This window comes from Alnus glutinosa, chromosome 12 (assembly GCF_958979055.1).
Source record: "Alnus glutinosa chromosome 12, dhAlnGlut1.1, whole genome shotgun sequence".
In the NCBI taxonomy this organism is placed as follows: Eukaryota; Viridiplantae; Streptophyta; class Magnoliopsida; order Fagales; family Betulaceae; genus Alnus; species Alnus glutinosa.
In genome coordinates, this window is record NC_084897.1 from 22,321,265 (window position 1) to 22,339,218 (window position 17,954).

General features: G+C 34.9%; 1 protein-coding gene across 2 annotated transcripts; it reads left to right on the forward strand.

The window, feature by feature from the left end:
- Positions 1-4,543: 4,543 nt before the first annotated feature.
- LOC133851614 (uncharacterized) lies at positions 4,544-10,348 on the forward strand. 2 transcript variants are annotated; one of them, XM_062288107.1, is made up of 2 exons: positions 4,544-4,751; positions 9,317-10,348. In XM_062288107.1, exons 1-2 carry the CDS (start codon positions 4,679-4,681, stop codon positions 9,961-9,963), a joined length of 720 nt encoding a protein of 239 aa, XP_062144091.1. In that variant the 5' UTR covers positions 4,544-4,678; the 3' UTR covers positions 9,964-10,348. The 2 variants fall into 2 exon arrangements, with proteins under 2 accessions (XP_062144091.1, XP_062144090.1); XM_062288106.1 differs by lacking the exon at positions 4,544-4,751 and adding an exon at positions 4,930-6,248.
- Positions 10,349-17,954: the final 7,606 nt, after the last annotated feature.

The window sequence follows — 17,954 nt, forward strand, 5'->3', positions numbered from 1 at the left end:
TGTACAATGACGTGATGTCGCGAGCACCCAAAAATAAAACCTTACTTCTAAAAATATAAATGTAGTAGTGTAAGTAAGGGTCGATCCCACGGAGAATAATTAGCCGGATTTTATGCTACGTGAACAAGGATGGGGGGTTTTAAGTATGAAAATAATTTTAAGAAAAATAACAAAGAAACAATTTAAAATATCAATCAAGTAAGAAAACATTGGTCTAAGTCAACTTCCACCGTCGGAATTTTACAACTGATCATCGATGCAAATATATATCAATTCATACTTGAATATTCACCGTTGGAACTATTTTCCTATTTCTCCTTAGTCGTAGTTAATTAGAAGACAAGCGCTCTAATTAACCCTAACTACTAAACAACCTAAGACAAGCGCTATAGGTTTAATCTAGTAGCAGCCTTAAGAATTAGAGAGATCGATGAAGCGAAACAACACAAGCACAAGCGGTTGCATTTAATTTCGTCGGATGTTCTTCCTAAGATTTAATAATCACTGAGAAGCAGCAAATCATTAAATCTTAGTTGCTTCACATATTGGAGGGATCAAACAATTACGGATTTGATATCCATCCTAGCAATAGATTGCAACGAATAATAAACTAGTAGTACTCCTAGCAATTAAACGAGACAATCATGGAATTAGGCAAAGAATAACATCCGATACTCAAAGCATAAATCGAACAATAAAAACAAATTAGATCTCACAGTTTTATTGATTCCGAGACTTCCGTTTCCTTCGACCAATTATGAAAGTTTAGCCACGCAGGGCCATGACTCAAAGAAGTTAGAGAAGAGGGGAGAAGATGTAAGGTAGAAGGTGTGTGTTGTGTGTCATGGTTCCCCCCTTTTATACATGTTTCATCCCATATGCTAGAAACCTAGGAAATCTCCTAAAGAAAGATATTGTAAATACTATCCTAAAATAACAATACACAAATCTACTAATTAAGGAAAATATTAAACATAAAATAAAGGCTAGGATAACTAGGATAACTAGGAAGGTGATGATTTCAATGGGGACTTTTGTTGCCATATGCTTTATCGATTCTTTCCTTGTTTAAGTCCCCACAAATCAGCCAAGTATGGAGAGAAAATCAATTTGCCTTGTCATGGAAAGAGATGCTCCTTTCATGTTGTCTTCTTCCACGTGGTCTCACAAATCTCTTCTTTATTTCCATGGTCCTCCACGCATCTTTTCTCTCCTTTTCTTCCTTTTGCTTTAACTTTTTATTTATTGCTTGGCTTGGCTGGAATTGATTGGATGATTATGAAAAGGCTCAAAGGAAATAAATTTTCATATCTGAAAACTTCCTAAAATAAATCACATCAGATCCACATCAGAACGTTAACTTCAAGCCCGATTACGACCTTGATTCATCAGGTATCTCTCAAAACGCAAAACATAAAAGTTGTAGATCTTTTTCTTGGCGTTCCACATCATCTTGAATCATCTCAATCGGAGCTTTTATGAGAGAGTTATGCCCATATTACAAACTGATGTCAAATCTGTCCAAAATCGCTCAATTAGCTTTATTTTGCATTTAATGCCTCAATTTGCATCTTAAATCAAAATATAAGAATAATGAGTACATTTAGGCATTAAATAAGTATAAGAGATTAAATATTAAGGGGAAAAATACGACATTTTACATTCTCATCATACACCCACAACCGGATTGGAGGCATCTTTGTGGAACGTGGCCGAGTATCTCGGATTCTCGCGGCTTCTCGTTCTTTGACAAGAAGTGGGCCGAGCACTGCATTGCACTCGGCTGACAGGCCTTCTTTTTGGATTAGGGGTGGGCCTTAGTTGGACTTTTAGGCCCACTTTCCTTTTGATAGGGGCTTCCTGAATTTCAGGCTTGTGGAACTAGGTTCATTCAGGCCGGGCAGACTGGCTGGGCCCAAACTTTTGTAATGGACCTGTTTGAGCTTTGGGGATGATAATTCCCCAACAAAGTGGATGGCAGACTTTGTGTTGAGAATTTGTGGACTTTCTTGGCTAAAGCATACAAAACTTGGACAACTTGTTTAGCCGATATGTTTAGTAGTCGACAATTATTAGCTGTTTCTAACTCTCATTTCAAGGGCTTAATGTGAAACATAAAACTTTGAGGACATGGCCTTGATGTCATGTAGAAGTATCATGAGGGTTTTGATAAGATTGTGACCATATCATAACAAATACAGTTTTCAAGCCGTATACTTATTTTGTTTTAGGAATACTTTGACAAAATAGGTACTTAACTTTTGCAGGGGCAGCGCAAAAACTTAGAATGAGGCCTTTTAAATTTTAAAATATTAGTATTATAAATTTTTATATTAAATATCAAAAAAATAATTTATAAGTTAATCTTTTAGCTTTTTGAGATATAAAATTATTAATCAATTTTTCATGTTCAAGTTTTGATAATATATTATTCTCAATAAATAATATGGCTAATTCATTTGATCTGTTTTGTAAGATGGTCCATTGTATTTAGGATTTAATTAGTTATATACTAAAATTAACGACATGATGATGATAAGCGATCTAAACTCGTAATAATGATCGACTAAAATCAACAACCTTTAATATTAAGTATAAAATATAAAATATCAAAGAAATACTGAATGATAGAACTAAGAACTAAGAAGTAAAAGATTAGACTTGATAAAAGGAAAAAAAAAAAAAAAAAGTGGGTCATGGCAGTCATGCTTTAGTTTGGAATCTTAAAAACACACCAACTAATTTTTCTCTCTTTTTTTTTTCTTCTTCTAATCCCTCGTTGCATGTCAAATGGCCTCTTCTCATATTATTTTTCTTGAGACCTTTTCATTTTTTTAGGACAAGTTTAATTTAAATGCCTTTTAGGGGGCCTTTTGTAAATTAGGAGCTTAGGCTGAGGCCTAATTTGCCTTATTATTGAGCAAACATTGAACTTTTGGATAGAAGATAACTTTTTTAAAAAAAAGAAGAAAAAAAAAAACACTTAAGCAGGGATGGAACTATAAGCTCTTATGGGCATGGGTCAAAAAAAATTATAGATAAGGACTAGTAAGTTTTTTTTTTTTCTTTTTTTAAGTGGGGAGGCCATGGCCCCTACCAACCTCCCCTAGTTCTGTCCCTGCACTTAAGACTTTAAGAGTGGCAGTGCATCACATTCGTGGCAACCTCTTCAATTTTTTTAAAAAGTAATAATTATTAAAAACTTTAATAAATAAGGTACTACATTTATTTAAGTGTTTTCAAAATAATTAGGTGTGAACCTTACCGAAATATACTCCTAAAAAAAATGCATTTTTATGTCACGATAAGACACTTTTTCAAATAAGAAACTCAAATCACTTCCAAAATATGTTCACAAACATAGTCAACGACTCAACATTATCAATTAGCAACTTTGACTTATAAAAATAGAATTACCTAAATGTTGACAAATAAGCTTTTGTGTATATATATATTTTGAACTTCCCTTTAAAAAAAAAAGGAAAACTTGTATCGTTGGTCCCTGTGGTATGTCATAATTATTTTTTACTCCCTATGGTTTAAAAAGTTCATAGGAGGTCCTCGTGGTATGTAATAATTACAAATCGATCCCTGACGTCAAATTCTGTTAAATTTTTTAACAGATTCTGTCAAAATGTCACGTCAGCGACACGTGTCGCCAATAAGATGGCGACACGTGTCCATCTTAATAAAAAAATATAAATTTATTAAAAAATAAATAAAAATACTTATTTTTTTTTTTAAAAAAAAAAAAAAAAAAAAACAAAAAAAAAAGGGCTGAAAGGGGTGGCCAAGCCATCCGTTCAGTTTTTGAATTTTTTTTTTTAAAAAAATAAGTATTTTTATTTATTTTTTAATAAATTTATATTTTTTTATTAAGATGGACACGTGTCGCCATCTTATTGGCGACACGTGTCGCTGACGTGGCATTTTGACAGAATCTGTTAAAAAATTTAACAGAATTTGACGTCAGGGATCAATTTGAAATTATTGCATACCACGAGGACCTTCCATGAACTTTTTAAACCATAGGGAGTAAAAAATAATCATGACATACCACAGGGACCAACGGTGCAATTTTCCCAAAAAAGAATAAATACGAGCTTTGCTTTTCAAGTTGTTGAAGAATTAGATTTAGGAGAGAATAATTAAAAACAAAATAATAATAATAATAATAATAAATGTTGATGCGACAAATTGGAGAGGATATGTGTTATTTATGAACAGTTTAAAAATTGCGATTTGAAAACGCAGAAAAGTGTTTATTCAAATTGCAGGTATTTTGATACTTTTTTGAAAACGCAGTATTTTAAAAGGCTAACCTGCGATTTTAAAGGTCAAACTGCGATTTTGTCAAACGCTTAACTGCGTTTTTAAAAATTACTTTTTTAAATCGCATATTTTAAAATTGCTATTTTAAAATTTCACTTTTTGAAATTGCAAATCCAAACGGACCTTTATACAAAAACGACACCGCTTGAGTGATATAATCTCAATACGCAGCGTTTTGTCCTGGTCCCGGGGTAATTCATTTCTGAGAAAAGTAAAACAAGTACTCCTGGCTTGGCTTAGGATTCTTCCCTCTTAGTCAAGCTTTGGATAGTTCTCTCTGATCTCAAAATGCATTTGTGTACATAAACAGCAAAAACTAGATTTAGAGTTAGGTTTTTCAATCGCTATGGATTTTCAGAAGAAGCGTCTTCAGCTTCTTCTGATTTTCATCGCCGGTGTCATCGCTCTCAGCTTCTCAGGTACTCAGGCACATATGTATGTATGTATGTATGTATGTATGTATGTATGTATGTGTGTATGTGTGTATGTGTATTATACTTTATGAATTCTAATTGGGAGTGTGAGATCTTGCTGTTGTGTAATTCGATAGTAGTTGCTTCTTCTTTGTTCTATTGAAGTCTCGAGTTACGCACGGTTTGGTAGCTGAGAAAACGCAAGAAAATGACCGAAAACAACTAAATAACTTTGAATTTTTGAAGAAACTTGGGAATTATCTATTTTTGTTACATGGATACTTTTTAAAAGGCTATGAAATCATAGACTTTGTTAATTTGTAAGTTGTAAGATTCACGATCTTAGGTTGTTTTGGGGTTCAGAATTTTCTTCTAAATCCCCCTTTTTTTTCCACCATAGCTTGAGTTATGAATGCTGTTTGTAGTCTACCTTTGACCATTTCTTGACCACTTGTGGCAACTGGAATGAAATGCTTGAGTATGACATTTCTTGACTACTTGTGGTAATGTTGTTGGTGTTTGTCAGGAAACCCAATATTTCCTAATTATTCCGGGATTTCAATTTTATTAATCTCCTGAATTTATTTCCGTGATGGTGTTATTTCCTTGATTTTCTTTTATGTTGTCAAATCTGCATTTATTTTTATTTCCAAACTAAGTGCAATTCTTCTGTATTTAAGATGCAAATGCCATATGGCAAATCAATCAGTGAAAAACATCAATTGCTTTGTGCAACAATTGAAGTCTGATCCCCTTAAAGTGATCAATTGGAGGTCCGATCCTCTTGAAGCGGTCGATTTATTATTTATTATTTATATTTTTTTCCTGATTTTCAACTGATAGAAACCCGAGTTTTCTATCATTGATATCAGAGATGTTCGATTCTCTCCTTTTCTTCATTTACCTTATTTTGCCGTAAAACCCCAAAAAAAGGCTACCCAATATTCTGTTTTTGTCAAAAAAAGAAAGAAAGGTGCAAGGCTTTGTTGTGGTTTCGCCGTGTGTAGAGGTGACCGAACGGTGGATTTGCCGTGTGTGGTGGTTTGCATGAAGTAGTGTGTGAAGCCACGACGTCGTGCAGTGGAGTGGTGAGGTGAGGTGGAGCTGTTGCCATGCGGTGGTGGCTATTCAAGGTTGTGGTGCTGTGTGATTCGGCCATGCGAAGTGGGTGCAGGGCAGCATGGTGGTTGGCATTTTGTGTGGTTGTCTAACCACGGTGGTGAGGCGGTCGGCCAATTTGTGGTGTTTGTGGGTGTTGTGTGGGCTGACAGTGACCACGTGTAAGTGGTGCAGCGGTGGCTGTACGAAGAGGTGGACTTTGCGGCCGTTGTGCAAAGTTTTGGCGTTGCATGGTGGTGCGAAGAGTGGCGGGCGGAGCAGCGGTCGTGCGAAGGTGACCGGCGCGGTGGAGGGCCATGTGTGGCAGCACAATGCGTTGTGCTGTGTGGGAGTTAATTTGGAGAAGAAGGAGGCGTTTGGCTGCAAACTTAAAAAATCATTCAGGTGTGTTTATGTATTCCTATTCCAGTTGAGGATAACTTGTTTCAGTGTAGGAATTGTGTTCTACTTCTTTTGTGTTAGCTTTGGAGTTGTTTGGTTGCGGGAATAAGGTGATCCTTATCCGGTTTTCCCATTTTTCCTGTAAGTTAGGAGTAGCTTTGTTTTTGTGACAAAAAAGAATAAAGGAAATGGCTTCTAGTAGCAACATCTGACAAGATGAGGCTACACTTGAGTCATGATTTGGCTCGAAATTTATCTAGCAACTGAAGGAATTGATTGATGACTCCATCAACCGAGCCTTTGACAAGCGAGGGATTAGTTCTGAGTCAATTGGAAGTATGGCCTTTCCATCGGTACGAGAGCGGAAGTACGAAGTTTCGCATGTGAAAGTGAAGTTTCCGTGTTGGGATGGTGGAGATCCCTCTAGCTAGGTATCACAAGTAGAGCATTATTTTCAATTTCATCGGACGCCAAAAATATCAAAGGTGAAGATAGTAGCTGATAATCTCGAAGGGAAGGCATTATAGTGATTTGATTGGTTGGTAGTTTGTCGTGGAGAGTCAACTTGGAAGGAATTTGTGGAAGGACTCCTTGTTCGATTTGGTCCTTCAACATATGAAAATATGGATGATGAGCAAGCAAAAATTTGGCAAACATCAACAATTGAGAATACATAAGTCATTTTGAGCAGTTATATGATCCAACTCATAATTGGTCCGAAGTACAGTTAGTAAGGACATTCATTGGAGGACTTTGGCTGGAAATTAGACGAGAAGTCAAGGCTTGACGACCCCAAACCATGATTGCTGCAATTCCACTTGCAAGGAGAGAGGAGAAGAGATTCGGCAAGGAAACCTGCCAAATAATCAAAGTGGTAGATAAACTGACTGGCAAAGGTTGTTCATCTTCTGCCCTAACTTGCAAAACTCCTACCATGCAAGAGGAGTCAATTGAGACAAAGGTAATAGCTTCAGAGTTGGAATTCATTTCATCAGAATTTTCAAATGTCTCCACTATTGATAATTGTTCTAATATCAAGGAGAACATAAATCCTGTGATGGACGACAAGGAGAAATTGTTATCCTTAGTGAGTGTGGGGTGCACAATAGATGAAAAACTAGTTGATATACCATGTCTACAATCTGATGAAGAAGCATGTAATGATCAAATTTGGCAAGGCTTTATTGGAAAGGAATTGATATAACAAAGTCCAATGACTTCAAAGAAGTGCTTGCTCCAAATTGTGAGGGCCCACTACATGTCTCAGAAGAGTTATGTTGATTCAAAATTCTTCTATGGTTCTCCTGATTTAATGAGCAATATTAAAAAATTTCCTTTGGTTCCTCTTTTATCACGCATCATTCCTGAGACACTACCTTTAATGAGGACATGGTGGCTGCCATGGGATCGAGGACAAGATTGAAGACAGGTTTCACTAATAGTTAACCTTGAGGGCAAGGTTGTTTTGAAGGGGTGGGGAATGTTAGGAAACTCAATATTTCCTAATTATTCCGGGATTTCAATTTTATTTGTCTCCTGAATTTATTTATGTTATGGTGTTATTTCCTTGATTTCCTTTTATTTTATCAAATATGCATTTATTTCTTTTTCCAAAATCAGTGCAATTATTCTCTATTTAAGATGTAGATGCCGTATGACAAATCAATCAGTGAAAAACATCAATTGCCTTGTGCAACAATTGGAGGTTGACCCCCTTGAAGTGATCAATTGGAGGTCCGATCCCCTCGAAGCGGTCGATTTATCGTTTTTTATTTTATTTTTCGATTTTCAACTGATAGAAACCCCGGGTTCCTGTTTGTGTTATGTATGTATATACTAGAAAGAATGGTCAAAGATGGATGACAAACTTCCCTGATAATTCGATCTACAGTCAATGATTATGGCCCGATTAGAATTTCCAAAAGACTACTTTTTTCTTTCTTTTTTTTGTGGGTAATTGTGGAAGATGCTAGGTATGGGCATCTATGTGGAGGAAAATGAGCCAAAGGTTGTAAATCAAAGAGAGAGAGAGAGAGGGGGGGGGGGGGGGGGGGGGGGGGGGGGGAAGTTATGAGTTTTGGTAGTGTGGTTTTCTGGCTCTATTTCCATGCATTGAGTAGAAAACAGTTGTAGAGACTAGAGAGATCAAGATTGTGGGATAGGAATTTTGATTTGTCCATAAGGGCTTAAATGTTATTAGTATCTGTTACCATTTGGAGTTCATCATTAATCTTTCATTTTCAGGCTGGTGCTCATTGGGTGTGAGATTTTCTCATGCCATCACTCTTTGGTGCGTTTCTAACGTTGTTGCATAAGATGGCTGTTATGAACTAATATATGTTTTCATTATCAATTTTGATAGGAAAATTTGGTATATGGTTATATTGATTGTCCTTAATTTTTTATTTATTTATCTGAATTCTAGACCCAAGATTCTCTATCATATGTACTGTTGATTCTATATGATACCTTCTGATCCAGCTTTCAATCAGTAATCTCTGGACAAGAAAACTTTTTTGGACTTGACTCTTGATTAGCTAATGTAATTTAACTTTTGGATCCGACTGGTTTCATTTGCATATGTTTTTGAAGGAAGCAGCACAAGTTGTTTACCAAAATCCTATACTTTTTATTGTATGACCTATGATTCGTTTATCCATTTTGGGGCTACCATGATTCCTCCCATATTGGCTACTTTTAGGAAAACTTTGTGATAATGGTGTTTAGTTCCTAGGGAAAAATAGATGAAACATTTTTAATAATTTCTTATATTTACTTCACGGGTAATATATTTGTCAAAGTATTTGGAGGAAGATTTGAAGTTTTTTTTTTTTTTTGAATCCATCCTTGTTATTTTTGTTTTCCTGAAAAGGAACCTGAACTTTCAACCAAAAAGTGTTTAAATAGTAATTTTAAATTAACGATATACAGAAATGGTGTTGGTTTGTATCTTCAAACTGGTTTTGTGATTTCAGTTGTATATATTTACGTATCTTCACTTGGTTGTTCTGCTATATACATTTTGTTCTAATAGAAGTATACAAAATTTACCTTGCTTTTATTTTCTATAGCTGAAAAATGTCGGCAGCTAGTTGGGGAAGAGGCTTCATCTCAGAGTGGGAAGTTCACGATCTTGAACTGTTTTGACATGGGCTCTGGAACTGTGGCATGCGGTGTGAAGGAGGGTGTGAAGCTGTACGTCTACAACATCCGTGCTGCTCATGTTGAAAAAGTGAGGCATCTTGCAATTGAGTCTGCCTTAGTTGATGCATTGTCACAGGGGTTGCCTGCTAAAGATGCAGCCAATCAAGCACAGAAAGAAGGTGCAAAGGCTGCAAAGTTGGCAACCCGGCAAGCCAAGCGCATTATAGGCCCCATTATCTCTTCTGGATGGGACTTTTTCGAAGCAATATACTATGGTGGTACCATAACGGAAGGGTTCCTCAGAGGCACTGGAACACTGTTTGGCGCCTATGCTGGTGGTTTCTTTGGAGAGCAAAGGCTTGGGAAGTTTGGCTACCTTTTGGGAAGTCATTTGGGCAGTTGGGTTGGAGGTAGAATAGGACTTATGGTATATGATGTGGTTAATGGAGTGCATTTCTTGCTTCAATTTGTTCAAACTGAAGAAAGTGCAGTTCGCGAAACGCCAGCTTATGATAATTCTGAAGCCTCTGAGGATTCCTATGCTGCTTATGAGGCTCCTTCATATGAGTTCTGAAGCATCTGAAAATGCCAATGTTTATGATACTCCAGATTATGAGAGCTCTGAAACATATGAAGATTCTGAACTGAGGTGAATACATGAGGTTATATTTATGATTCTTATCTTGGTAGTCTATAATTTAGTGACTTATTCAAAATTTATGTATAAATCTAGGCATAGGCTCGTCATACAACTCTGTGCTCATGCTTCATTGAAGTAACCTTAAAATTCTATGGGAAGTCATTTAGTTGAACATGCTTCTGTAAGTCATGGAATGTATTACTGACTACTGTGTCAGAATGGTGTTTGTATTTCTGAGTTTACAATGGAAAAAAAAAAAAAAAAAAACATTTGGGAGTTGGTTTTCCAGCTTCATGGGGTAAATCTGTTTGTTTATGCACTAAGCCTCTTGGAAAATCATGGAATGTTCTGATTCAAGTTCATAGTTTTCAGTTTGATTAATAAAGCTTAGTTGACATAGTTCAAGTAAAACTGATTAAGTTTTTGTATATATTTAACATCAAATTATGCATGCATTTAAGATTACTCGTGAAGATTTTGCATTGTTCTTGGGCCTTCATGTCTTCGGCCTAGTGGTATGTATCACATCTTTTGCCAATATTGGATTGGATTTTCTGGGAAAATGAGTTCCAATTTTTGGCCAATTCAACACAGCACTGGCATGAGATTTTAGTTTTTGTTAATATTCGCCATCTTCTGTCTCAAAGCCAAAAAAATACCAGGAAATTAAAGATTTTCTCTTGGTTGAAATTTACCAGGGGGCTCAAGTGGGTGATTAATATCCATCTTTCTCACAAATATGCCAAAAAAGCTCTGATGCATAAAGTAGAGGGGAAGAGAGCAGAGATTTTTAGAGATTAGGCAAAAGATGGAAAATCAAGAATTAAAAATTTTGCTCCTCACATAAGATCTAATTTTTTTAAATAAAATAATAATTTAAAAAAAAAAAAAAAAAAAGTTCAATATGTCCGAAGATACACCGGTAAGCAGGACAGTTGTGCTTATTGTTCATTTCTATTATTGCCATGCATGTTGGTTTTTGTATTCATATACCTGCTCTTGATTTCTTTTTTAATTGTGTTTATCTAAATAATTAAATTGTAAATCAGAATTGGCCAAGTTGGTTTAATCTTGTGACATGTAATATTATCAATTTCATTTTTTTTTTTTTTTTTTTTTTTTTTTTTTTTGGATTTGGATGTAAATGACATGGTAATATCCATCTTCTTTTCAAGTTACGATAATTAGAAAAAAAAAAAAAAAAGTTTCGATAATATACTTAGACAAAAGTATCATTCACTTGAGTTATTAAAGGTATTTAGGCCGACTAATTTTTGGTTTAAGGGATTAATAATAATAATAATGATTAACAAAATAAATACTTCTCTAAAAATGCTCTTCTATAGGTCAAGAAAAGTATGTTCAATCTTGAAAAAACAAATTGATTCAAATTTGTAAGAGTAATATGAGAAATTTTATTTCTTGAAATTTTCATCCATTAGAAAACAATCCAAAAAAAAAAAACAAAAAAAAAAAAAAACTATCTATCATGGGATAAGAACCAACCAACCCAAGAACCTCTAAACAATTCCACACTAAATCCCTTCCTAAGCCACGTTAGTAAAATGTTCTCATGATTTCTAGCATGAGGCAATACACATAATTAGAGTTGTGGGGTGTAGGGAATATTTGTAGCATGGAAATCTCTCATGAAGGTGTAACACATGGTAAACGGTTATGAAAAAATTCATTATAAAGAGTGGCATGCAACAGGTAAAAAGAAACTTTCGTCTCTTTCCTTCCGACCCTATTTCGTTTTTTTACAACTATTCATTTTGATTCAGAATGACATAAGCATCATAGCTATCTCTCATCCATCTATTCTGACAAACTCTTTTACTAATTTATTCTCTCCTTCCAAATACTTTCAATCGTTATTATCTCGACTCGCGGCCAACTATTTTATCAACACTAATAATAATAAAACACAAAAGCTCAAGAATAAGAATCAATCAACCCGAAAACTTCTAAACAACTCCACATTAAATCTCTTCCTAAGCCACGTCAGTAACAATCCTCATGATTTCTAGCATGAGACAATATATATAATAAGAGTTGTGGGGTGTAAGGAATATTCGTAGCATGGAAATCTCCCATGAAGGTGTAAGTGGTAACATGTGGTAGACGGTTATGAAAAAATCTATTATAAAGAGCAGGGCATGCATCAAGTAAAAGGGGACTTTCGTCTCCTTCCTTTAAATTCTACTTCACTTTTCTTACGACTATTCATTTTGATTCAAATTGACATAAGCATCAGAGCCATCTCTCGTCGATCTATTCAGACAAACTCTTACTAATTTCTTCTCTCCTTCCAAACACTTTCGATCGTTATTATCTCGACACGAGGCCAACTATTTCAACAACACTAATAATATAAAACACAAAAGTTCAATGGAGCTATGCATTGACTAAGATGGGGAAGGAAATTGATCACAAGAATAGATGGTAAAGACTAAAGAGAGGACAGTGGGCCCAATCCGGGCCGAAAGTGCATGACTTTTGGTGGTGTCGTGGACGTGTGTACAGAAGAGATCCGGTGATGAAGGCCCATCACCCTCAGTGGCAGTTGTGTGGCACATGTTGTCGTGTGTCGGCGTGTGGCTGCCACACTCCCCTTTCTCAAAATGGCTACAGTAAGCTTGACTTCGTTCATGGCCAACAAAAGTGCCACGTTGTTATGGTCCCAGGTTTGATGATGTTTGTCTGAAAAAAATAAATAAAATAAATAAAAAAGAAACCTTTCATTTTCAAACAATGGCATGAAGCATGGCTCCATTTTATGTAGTGTCATACATGTGGAAAATGAAATGGGATTGGCCAATTGATCGTGACCACTTTTTTGGGCCGTAGAAATTTTTTTTAACCCAATCAATTAAATTGACGGATTCAAAATGCATTTACCATAGTATTAGAGCTAAATATTTTGAATTCGAATCATGTTTCCGTCATTCACATCTTGGTTCAATTAAATATCTCTAGTGTTGGGGCCTGTCTTATTAAAGAAGGAGAATGTGGGCCACTGGGCCACACGTGAGGGGTAGTAGTGTTAGAATATTAACTAAATACTTAAAATCAACTATTTCCTATTAGCTTAAGTTTTGGGGACAAGTGGTGGTAATTTAACATGGTATCAAAGCCAAAGGTCTTGAGTTCAATCCTTGTCTCTTCTATTTCAATTAAATATCTCACGTATTGGGCTGAGTTGATGAAAATTCATTCGACCAAATTTGAAAGGAAGCTTTGTCCAAAAACTTGGTTTCAAATTAACGTGTTAGATTCTCATGTGTTCTATTATTTTAATAAATAAATGCATAAAATAATAAGATTGTGACACATCTGTTTGAAACTAATTTTTTTTAAAACAGTCATGAAAAACCTAACATTTCTCTTTTTACGATGGCCAATAAAAATTTTGTGGGTATAAAATAGTATGATACTCACTTTGAAATCATGTAAAACAAAATTATTTTATTTACCCAATTTTCACTTTATGTCATTTTTCTTGGTATATATACAACCCCACCTCTTGAATTCTGATAAGGCATCAATCAAAAGGTACCCCAACTTCTACGTCGAGTAGTAGCATTAGTCCTCTTGTTGGTAGTGTAAGTGGCCAAATTGGCCCCCAAAAAAGTACCCTTCCATTTATCAATCAAATAGGGATGTCGCCATGCTTTTCTTTCGACCATAAGGTGTGGCGTTCCACATTATTTAAAAATGAGAATGAAAATGAGGATATATTTATATGTATATTCGTAGTCTTCTTAACACAACGTATTATAAAGCCGTGATGGTTATGAAGTCATCAAAACTTCGCAGTTAAGCGTACTTTTGTGATAGTAGTATCAAGATTGGTGACCTCCTAAGAAGTCTTGTTCAGAAAAATCAAATTCGAATAATATTGTGTCGTTTCGGGTGAGTCATTACACAAGGAATAAAAATAAATTATCACATTATCATGACATGTTAAAATGCACTCGATCTAATGTCCACGTACATTTTCTATTGTGTTGATCTCGCTCAATGGGTTCTAGTTGCTCTGAAAAACAAATAATTTAACATGATATGAAAGCAGATTACTCCGAATTTGAATTAAACTATGTTAAAGGAAAATCTTGAAAGACAGAAAGGATCTAATTGTAGTTGGCACTACATAAAGTGGGTGACGATCAATATCTCGTATGAACCGTTGAAGATAAAGGAAAAGGCTTAAAAAAGAAATAAAACTAAAATAGCACTATCTCAAAAGATCGTAGCAAGTTGACACATGAATTAGAAAAGATGGTTCAAGAGATATGGAAGTGTCAACACTATGGATGTCATGGACCACCCTCTCTTTTGAAAAGACACCTGCAATAGGGTTCAACGGGAGAATTTCTAGTGCCTAGCTCATGAGCATATAATTGTAAGTAAAAAAAAAAAAAAAAAAATTCTCATAGTGAATACATGCAAAAAAATGTGAATGATAATATAATATAATTGAATATACAATGAATGGTGTGCATGCATGGATGATGGATGGTACGTCTCTTTCACAGTTAGAGCACGGAAAAGATACATAGCTCTGATAAAACCTACATGCCTCATATGAGCCATGAGATTGATAAATTTTTCATTCAAAAGGTGTAAGCACTTGTTGATTTTGATGGGAAGATCATCGAGAAGGGACCCGGATCCATAGTATGAGAATGAGTGATTAATATAACATAATAAGACTTAAAATTATAGCTAAAATTTTGAATTGAGCGGTGTCGGGATATTTATAGTATAGTCTTGCTAAAAAAATATCTATAAGATATGTTAATATTCTAAACATAAATCAGCGGTTTTAGACCATTCTTTTGGGCCTTGGTGAAAGTATCATTATTACATATATAGTCGCTATTTGAAGCATTTTTAGCTTTACTTAGATACTATACTTTTGCAAAACAAGTGTTGAGCATTGTGTTGCTCTTTTAAAAGAAGCTTTCTAACACCGATACTCTTATAAGAGAAGTTTTTGTTGCTCTTCTTACTATTTGGTTGGCCGTTTCTGTAAGTATTGGAAACTTTCTTCGTAAGAGAAATGTTATTCTCACGATACTTGTTGTGATTTAGCCCCATATTTTTTCTTCTTGACATTTTGCTCTATATATTTTGAATATTATATGAGAACTTTTTTTTTTAAAAGATAGAATGCTTCGAAAGTTTCTAGATGTGCCAATCTTCGTGCACATGTTTTAGCTAAATCAGTCACTATCCACCTTGTGCTTGGTAGTATTCTCACAAGTTCTAACATTCTTTCTTATCCACCTTGTGCTTGGTAGTATTCTCACAAGTTTTAACATTCTTTCTTCTATCGTGATAAGAATAAGAAAGGTCCCCTCTTATAACCTTTTCTTTATTTAATTAAAAAAAAAAAAGTGTTGAGCATTTTTGTAGTAGCTGTAAACCTACGAGATTATCGCTATGAATATGCAAGTGAAGGACAATGTGAAAGGAATAATGAGATGGCACGGCACATAGTACTTGAACTAATTATATTTTTGTATTATTTTAAAAATGAAAAATAATATTTATGTATTAGTTTGAACAAGTTTTCATGACAAAATCATCGGCTACGTCATTTTTTTTTCTTTAAAAAAAAATGATTTGACCCTTATATATAACTAGAGATTTGTAACGTTAAAGTTACACACAAAAAAAAAAAGAAAAAAAAGAAGAAGAAGAAGAAGCAGTTGACATAAAAAGCTAATAAGAATGGGTTAATTAGAATAGGCTGCAACCGAAGCTTTAAGAGTATGCCACACCACACTTTTTGTATAAAGAGATAGTATTAGAAACTATTATTTTGAAAAGTGATACGCGTGGTTAAAGCGGTGAATTTTCACAAAACATAATTGAAAGTAGCAGTTTTGGACAACTAATGAAAGATACTCGCATGGTCTAAAATTCGCTATCTAGTTGACGGATTTGTCGTATTAGCGAAGTTGTTAGACCCAAACATGATAGGGTATAAAATTGGACAGCTAGCTAGTGTGAACTGAGTGATGCTGATAATTAAGAAGGCTCAAAAATTGGGTTGATTTTCTTTTTAATTGGTGAATTAATTATTGCATGATTGTTGAATGTTACAATCAATGATGCAACTTCTATATCTCATCAATTAGAAGCATGTAATTCCGTACGTAGTGAGAATTAAAAGAGTGTGAAAGAAAGACTAAAGGGAATCTTTTCTCAAAAACTATTAGATATATTAGATTTATATATATATATATATATACACACACACATTAATATAAATAATAACTATAAGTTAATTAATTATTGGGTCTAACTTCATACATACATGCACTGAATCATTATAATACTTTAACTAGTTGTCTTTTCAAAGATAATTCATCTTGTTTTGACCTTTTAATAGGTACACCAAAATATTAATTTTTAGCTTTGACATATACAGATGAAATAATAATAATAATAAAAACCTAATTAAATTATTAAATGATATAAACACACTAAGGTACCATTAATATAAATAATTATCATTACTGCAGTTCATAAGTAAGGGTAGCAGTTCGTATTTGCATGTCGGGTTCGAGTCATAGGTATATAAGATTATATAAATCAATCATAACTCAACTCATTTAACTAAATGAGTCAAACTCATAAACTCTAACCTTCTAATTTTATATTGTGTTCGTATCAAGCTAGCGAGTCATGTCAAAAATTGTCTATCATTATACAGTGTGTCGGGTTCGAGTCATGTTAAAGTATAGGTATAAGACTATATAGGTCAACCCTAAACTAACATGACCCATTTAATTAAATGGATCAAATATTTTAACGTACCCTAATCTTATAATTTCGTATTAAATTCATATCAAATTTGTGAGTTATGTAAAAAATTGACGACTATGATAAGCATCTACATTTCGATCACAAAAGTTGAGGATGAGCTTGATGCCGTAAATGACTCGTGGTTGGATCATAGGTTCGATCCAAATTCCCAAAGATAAATAATGCATCGTGGGGCTCCACAGAACCCTAGTGTCAACTGTCAAATAGACATCTACTCCTACTTGGGTCAATGTTCATTAACTAATTAGCTTATACTTGTTTTCTTTTGGACGATAAAAAAGAGATCAAATTTGTTCGTGCTTTGGTGGGAACTTGAACCAGAAGGAACACCTTTTTATCTTACACTATTCATGGTTTACGAATCTGGTTTTAGCTCCAATTAGTGGGCCAAATGTTGAATTTAAGATTTAGGAGAAGAAATTTCAAAATATTAACTAAATTATTGGATATTTTTCTAGAGATCGAGTGTGTATTGCTTCCGTAATCTTTGAAAGTTGTTAGTTCCTTTTCTAAGCTGCAAAAATTTTCATCCCTCTTGTAATGGAGATGATGGAGTTTATGCTTTCCAACAAGCTTAATGTTTCATTCTCGTATATATAAGAGAAAGTTCAAGTAAATCATATCAAGTTAAATACAAATTTGATACCAATGGTTTATCATTATCAAAAAGCTCCTTAGGGTTTCAAAAGTGACAAATTTTAATTAACGTCAAAATAGTCTTTTCATCGGTCGGCCGTCTAATAAAATTAGAGAATTTTTGCCATGTGTTGAAAAAAAGCCATGTAAGGACCCCTACCCCATGCGTGGGGCACGTGGAGGACCACCCCACCTCTGTGGGGTTGGTCACAAGGGACTCCCCATCCCCCCGATCACCTCCTATCACTCTGCAGAAGCGGTCACAAGGGTAGGAAAGTTCCAACGACCTACCCTCTCTCGCCCTTTGGGTGGGTCGTGGGATGGGGGCTCCCCTTCAACCACCCCGCAGAGGTGAGGTGGTCCCACCCACAAACAAGAGACGGTAGGTTGCAAGGGACTCACCCTCCCCACAAGGGCCACAACCATCTTCATTGGACAGAAAGAGGTGG